Source organism: Diabrotica virgifera, chromosome 3, assembly GCF_917563875.1.
Source record: "Diabrotica virgifera virgifera chromosome 3, PGI_DIABVI_V3a".
NCBI lineage: Eukaryota > Metazoa > Arthropoda > Insecta > Coleoptera > Chrysomelidae > Diabrotica > Diabrotica virgifera.
The window spans coordinates 112,529,520-112,536,785 of NC_065445.1; the positions used below are offsets into that span (position 1 = coordinate 112,529,520).

A 7,266-nucleotide genomic window follows, 5' to 3' on the forward strand; every position below is an offset into this window, starting at 1 on the left:
AGAGCCAACATATAATAAAGTATAGCTCGATTACTACTGATCTCAAAGAATATTTAAAAAAACAGTTTTGTTTATATTTTTAAAAGGTACATTTTTGTTAAGTAAAGTTGTTTTGATAAAACGAAAACTTTTAGACTTATTAGCAGAAAACTTATTAAAAACATTGATTTTTTCGATATAAAACTAATACGTTCGATAGCGAATAAATCGAAAACTATCAATTTTATCAAAAAAATGTGTAGAACGTTTTTTGCTTAAAATGAACTTTTTTACCAACTTTTGTGATTAAAATATAATAAAAAATTTCCACCCCCGAGATGGGGTGGCAACCACCCCCATGGTAAAAGCGCCTTTCGGCATGATATAGATTTTGATCCTTAGACTATCCATTACTTATTCTCAAATTTTCAAACAAATCGATCCATTCTGTAAAAATTGCGAGGTTTTGTCCTATTTTAAGCTTCATTACTTGGACTATAAGTGGTTAAGTCCGTTGGAATCATCGGTATACGCAGGATCAAGATATCATCTCCTTTATATTTTTCCTTGATGATCGTTGCCTCAATGACATTAGTCATTAGGAAAATTGGATTTTTAGAAAAACGCAACCTGATTCAACTTTAAATTTCCTTTTTTTGCTTATATGAATTTTCTGTACACAAAGTAACGTAATGGATAATATCGTTTTTGAACTTCGTAATGAACCAGACGTTCTATATGTTTTCTATAATCAGCAACTTGTCTTTATCTCCAAGTTTAATTTTTAGGTGCTGTTCTCAACGGTCTTGTAGGGGGAGTAACAACTCCCATGCTAAGGACTCTAGTAACCAAATCAGTATCACAGGATGAAGCTGGAAAAGTTTTCTCAACAATAATGGCAAGCGCGTACCTTATTGGTTTAGGAGGAGGACCTCTGTACTCCATGGTTTACAATGCAACAATCTCAACATATCCTGGGGCTTTTAATTTTATGTCCGCCGGAATACATACAATAAGCGTTATTTTACTTCTGTAAGTATAAAATAATTTTTCTACGACCGTTTAATATCATGTTCATTATTCGTTATTTTTTAATAGATAATAACGTGTGATCCAAAATTATTGTCACCATAGGTGGCTCTGAACGACAGAGATAGCTATAATACAATGCATGTCTATTATTAATTCAGATATACTTTCCAGTTTACGTCAACTTTGACAGCTACTTGTCAGTTTACGTACGTCAACTTAAAAAACCCTATAATTGAACATAAAAAGTAGCAGAGGAAGCAAAAGTTTAACACTTTCGATAGCGAATAAATCGAAAACTATTAATTTTATCAAAAAAATGTATAGAACATTTTTTGCCTATAATGAATGTTTTTATCAATTTTTGCGGTAAAAATATAATAAAAATATTTCCACCCCCGAGATGGGGTGGCAACCACCCCCATGGTAAAAGCGCCTTTCGGCATTGTAACGGTCACGTTACAAAATTAGCTCTTTAATTATTATTATAATTATTTTCCCTCGGTCTTCATTTAAATTCTCTAATTTCTCGTATAGGACTACTGAGGTGACGTCATACCTCGGTGATGGAACGTACTTCACCTATCGAGAATTATTTCGTGTTCTGAGAGAATTTGACGTTCACCTTGGCGGAGAAACGTCTCTCGTTCGTCACTTGGTTTGTGGCTGCTAAGTGGGTTGGTTTGGTACTTGGTACTGGTACCATGGAATGGCGGATGAGTTCCATACACCCTATTTTATAACATCGATCCAGTTTTTAAAGTAAAAAGTTACCAGCAAGGGTTGTCTGGAGTTAGGGAGACATGTGTGTGACAACTCCTGTTGGAGCCTAATAGGAATCATTCGCCATTTGGAAGAAACCCTAACATGAAACCGTAGCCCTTTGACCACCTAGCGAAACCACTGCAGCCACGGCCAAGTCACCATTGGGAGTATGTCTAATTGGGAGCAAGCTATGGGAGCGTTCCAGCTCAATTTTCGTCTTGGCACCTGGGCCTACAGGAGTCATGGGGTCGCACCATCCTGGTGCATCATTTTCTAGGATGCAACCGCAACCTCGTTTGGGAACATTTAGTGAGGTGTTTTAGTAACTATTGGTTTTTTTATATTTCAGACTATCTGTTAAATACACTATGTTTTTTCCAGATTTAGGTTACCTCTGGTTTTTTTTTTGACATATTTGTATATTAGATTATTTGGTTCCCAAACTTTGTATCTACGGTAACTTCTTGTGCACAGGAATAAGCCTAGAGAAAATTAGGTTTTTAATACTTTATTATTGGTTTATGTAATTCGGGTAGATTTATTTTTTAATATTACTAGCTTGTTTCCCAAATATTTTACTGTTATTCGCTTTATTCCATTTGTTCGGTTAATTTAGGTCATCGTCGGTATTTATCTCAACTTCATTTCTACTTTAGTCAATTGTATATTTAACTTTATTTATTCATTATTGTATTTTCTCTTAGTGAGGCTTGGGCCTATTTATTTGTAGTATTTTCATCTTTGTCAGTTTCCTTTAGTTGTACGTAGCAGACGTACTATAACCATTTGGTAGAAGACTCATGTGAGTTGTACCCTATATATATGTAAGAGGTATTTAAGTTTATAACAGATAACATTATTGTTGTTATCTTTAAAATATATATAGCTTCTTGTATAACTTATGTCATTTTAGAGTTACATGATATATGCTTGTCTAACTCAGAGATTGTTAAAAATCTAGTAGTTATTTTTAATAAATATTTATTTATTTTGTATATCAATTATTTTATTACTCCTTTATGTTCATTATTACAGATTTAATATATTTAATATTTGACAGCAGTATAAGATACCTGGGAAAATGATCGAAGATCATTTTCATGGCGCCCATGATTTGTTAGATTTATTTATCTTGTTCGTCTTTAGCAATTATCCATCTTCATTCAGTTTCAGTACATTATTCTTATTTTATTATTTCATCTTTTAGTCATCATTACTATCTATATAGAGCTACTGTTCTTCGACAGGCATGCAAACGAGCCGTATCCATCCTTGAGTGTCAAGTGGTTTTCTTGCATCTCTTGCTAGCCAACTCTATTCAGTTTGCCTCTGTCTCTTCCCACTTCTACTAATTATCCCTTCTAATCCCCCTTTCTTCAGTACTACTGAAAAGTAGTAATTTTTATTACTTCGGCTTCAACGCTGAAGCCCCTTCACTTTTATTTTCATAAGAGCCCCAACTATTTAACTATTTAGTTATATTTACCTAGTCTTTTCTTTTTTTTTTCCTTACTTCTGTTGGAGTATATCTTTCTTTTTTACTTTCACTCCAACAGAAGTTTCCTTATTTTTGTTACAGCATCATGTAGATTTTGATCCTTGGACTATCCACTACTTATTCTCAAATTTTCAAGCAAAACGATCCATTCTGTAAAAATTGAGAGGTGAAAAGCTTCGGTTCCTGGCCTAATAGCAGACTTTTTTAAGTTATTTTTCTCCGATTTGGTATACTTTTTTAGTTCTTACTTTTTTTATTGTTTCATCCATAATTAGGGTGAACAATAGAGGACTCAGGTAATCCCCCTGTCTTCTCGTTTTAATTATTCCTAGAGGTGCTCTTTTGCGTACAATAAACGGATAACGTCCTTTAATTTGACTCTGTCAGGTTCACGAAGAATAAATATGCCGATTAGTTCTACTCTAACGATTTCTTTTGAACTTGCTTCATCATAAATATATCGTCCGTCGGTGCATGCTCTTCCCGACCTAAAACCTTGTTCTTCTGAGACAATTTTATGAAACTTAACTTTTACATTCATTTGTTACAGAATTATTATGAAACTGGAATCTCCTCCAAAGGACAAGAGTAAATTATTACTATCCGAAACAGAAAAAATGAGTTTTGACGTTCTCAAATCAGATCAGCATCTAGAATAATTATTTTGCACCGTTGTTTTTTATTGAATTATAATGTAAGCATATTTAAAGTTTAATATTTTATAAATAAAGAGTAAGGTAAGATGTTAATTTTCTTGTCCTTTTCTTTTTCGTTAGACTATTTATTTTAGACCGGCCTACTTAGACTCAAAAATAGGAGTGAGGCTACAATAATTACCATCAAGCTGGAAATTGGCAGGATTGTTCAAAATACCATCATAAATGAAATCTAAAAAGTCCTCAAAATCCGACTCGTGCTAATAGGCCTGGATCCCGCGTATGAAAAAAAAGTTGATTAATAGCAAGCTGAAAATTTGTTAATAGCTTAAGGGTGTCTAGTCGAATAAACTTTGATATATGGGAACACTGAAACAGGGGTAGTTTTAATTGTGGAACAGGTTAAAAATTTGGAACGGTCACAGCACGAAAACGGCACATTTATTTTGTCCGACAGAACAGACTTAAACTCTCCGAACAGAGATTAAACTCTCATGAAAAAATCAGACTGCTATTTATTACCTGTCATAATTCCTGTCATTTGACATATTCTACATGTTCCACTCATTAAAACGCCCATTTGGTGATAAATAGCAGTCTGATTTTTGCATGAGAGTTTAATCTCTGTTCGAAGAGTTTAAGTCTGTTCTGTCGGACAAAATAAATGTGCCGTTTTCGTGCTGTGACCGTTCCAAATTTTTAACCTGTTCCACAATTAAAACTACCCCTGTTCCAGTGTTCACACATATCAAAGTTTATTCGACTAGACACCCTTAAGCTATTAACAAATTTTCAGCTTGCTATTAATCAACTTTTTTTTCATACGCGGGATCCAGACCTATAAAAAATTTACGCGGGGTCAAAGGTCACCAAATATGGTTTTTAGCGATTTTCAGCGAAACGGTAAGTTTTATTGTAAAATTAGCTCTAACAAAAAATGTAGATTAGATAATTATCTATAAAAAATATCTTAATAGTTTTTTTCCTAAGAGCCACTGTTTTTGAGATACAACGATTCAATGAGTTGAAAGACTTCTAATCGTCATAATATAATATGTATTAGTACACCAGGTATATACATCACTGAAGCTGTAATACAAGTAAACATAATATTCTATCAGTCAACTTAACTTATATTACACATAATAATATAAGATTATAAACAAGGTAATGTTTCTACTATACAGCTTGCGGTCTACCGAGGGATGCAATGTATAAGCTGTATTATATCACAGTTCCAACAAAAAAAATTTTACAAAGTGAATGTAACGTGAAAATAATAAGAATTATTTGAATTTTACGGCTTTATCCCAACAAAAATAGTAAATTGATATGACAAAGTATTAACTTGTAATAATTCTTTTTATTTATGCACCTTAGTTCAATTTGTAAAGGTAGGTTTTGTCGGATTAAACACGTTCGTCGGCTAATCTAATCACTCTACATATTCTTTTCTCAGAAGGGTTTGAACAATGTTTCTGTATTATTGTTTCAACGAATGAGTATTACTGCGGCATTTCAAGATGAAATTGAAGAATATTTTGGCTATGAATTGGCTCCATACCCTTTATCATTGTTTGACGACATTGGAATGCGTAAAACACAAAAGTCTGCCATTTACGATTGTTTTCAGAAGGTTAATATTTATATTAACAACATAAAAGCGACATACATCATTGATGGAGGATATCTATTACATCGCATTTTGTGGGATAGCGAAGAAACATTCAACGTTATCTTAGATAAATACGTTCAGTATGTACGGCGTCATTTTGGTCCCAGAGTTTGTCGTATTTGATGGCTATAATGATTTTACGAGAAATAATAAAGTCGCGGGGATTAAAAATTTGAAATGCCGTTTCGATATTCGTGTTCCTGACAATTTTTCACACATCTGAAAAAAAAGTTTTCCTTGGACCGTTTTTTGCCGAGATAGCTTTTCCAACATTAAAAATTCATAATTTTGTATTTATCAATACAAATTAACATTTAACACTGCGTGAATACATCAATCACCCCGTACTACTTAACAATGGCATCTATACATAATATAGTAAAAATTGTAGAATATTTTGAATCCCGAATGAAGTACGTGCCTCCTAGTGGCGGGATACGGGCAACAATACATTGGCTTATAGGGCAGTCCTTACAGTAGGGATCCTGGCCTATACAGAAAAATGCAGGCGGGTGTGGGGTAATACTGCACTTTGGTTGCATTGGTGGTGTATTGGCTAAACGTGCAGGACAGGGCAGGGTATGGTGCTGATAGAAAAGGCATTCAGGCATCAAATATCCAAAAATCTTTTCAGGCCATAATAATGAAAAGACCTTCTCCAAACGAAATAAAAACTTATACTGAAATGATGGCATCTCCTGAGGTAAAATGTTCCGGAAGTAAAATGAGCCTCCATTCGGATCTCCGGGTGAGGACTATCTCAGGGGGAACACCATTGCAGGTTAGAAAAATCAGGATAGGGTCTTGGAATCTTGGTAGTCTTACAGGTAAGAGTCTGGAGTTAGTGGATGCGCTCAAACGAAGAAGAGTCCAAATTGCTTGTATTCAAGAAACTAGGTGGAAAGGACAAAGGGCGAAAGAACTAGGTGATGGATATAAATTGTGGTATGTAGGGAGTAGTAACACTAGAAATGGAGTTGGTATAATTGCTGATAGTGAAATGAAAGATAATGTAGTAGATGTTGTAAGAACGAGTGATAGAATGATGTCAGTGAAATTTGTAATTGATAAAGAGGTATTGAATGTTGTGTGTGTGTATGCTCCTCAAACAGGTCTGGGTGAGAATGAAAGAAGAGCTTTCTATGATCAATTGGGAGACATACTGAGTGATATTCCAGCGGAGGAGAAAGTTATAATAGGAGGTGATTTCAATGCACATGTGGGCCAAGCCAAGACAGGATATGAAACAATACATGGGGGATTAGGCTTTGGAACTAGAAATGAAGCTGGAGATGACATGCTAGAATTAGCAACAGCATTGGATATGGCGATTGTTAACACATTCTTTAAAAAGAGAGAAACTCAACTTATTACCTACAAAAGTGGACAACATCAATCCCAAATAGACTACTTCATGATAAGGAAAGAAGACATACGTGAATGCAAGGACTGCAAGGTAATAGTTAGTGAGACAGTAAGCCAACAACATAAGCTGCTTGTTCTGGACATCGAAGTAAAAAGCGAAACTAAACAAAAATATCGGAGAGGACCACAAAAAATCAAGTGGTGGATGCTAAAAGATGAGAAGGAAGGTCTATTCAGGGAAAGAATAGTAGAAAAAATATGTTGGAACATGAAAGGAAGCCCTAACACAATTTGGAGAA

General features: G+C 34.3%; 1 protein-coding gene across 5 annotated transcripts in view; it reads left to right on the forward strand.

Moving 5' to 3' along the window:
* The window catches only part of LOC126882041 (proton-coupled folate transporter-like), a 174,077-nt gene extending 170,057 nt beyond the window's left edge, over positions 1–4,020 (forward strand). For all 5 annotated transcript variants that reach the window (XM_050646843.1, XM_050646840.1, XM_050646839.1 and 2 more), the window contains 2 exons: positions 768–1,011; positions 3,822–4,020. In XM_050646843.1, the coding sequence (XP_050502800.1) occupies positions 768–1,011; positions 3,822–3,930 (353 nt within the window). In that variant the 3' untranslated portion in view covers positions 3,931–4,020. The remainder of the gene's footprint in view (positions 1–767; positions 1,012–3,821) is intronic.
* The last annotated feature ends 3,246 nt before the right edge of the window (positions 4,021–7,266 follow it).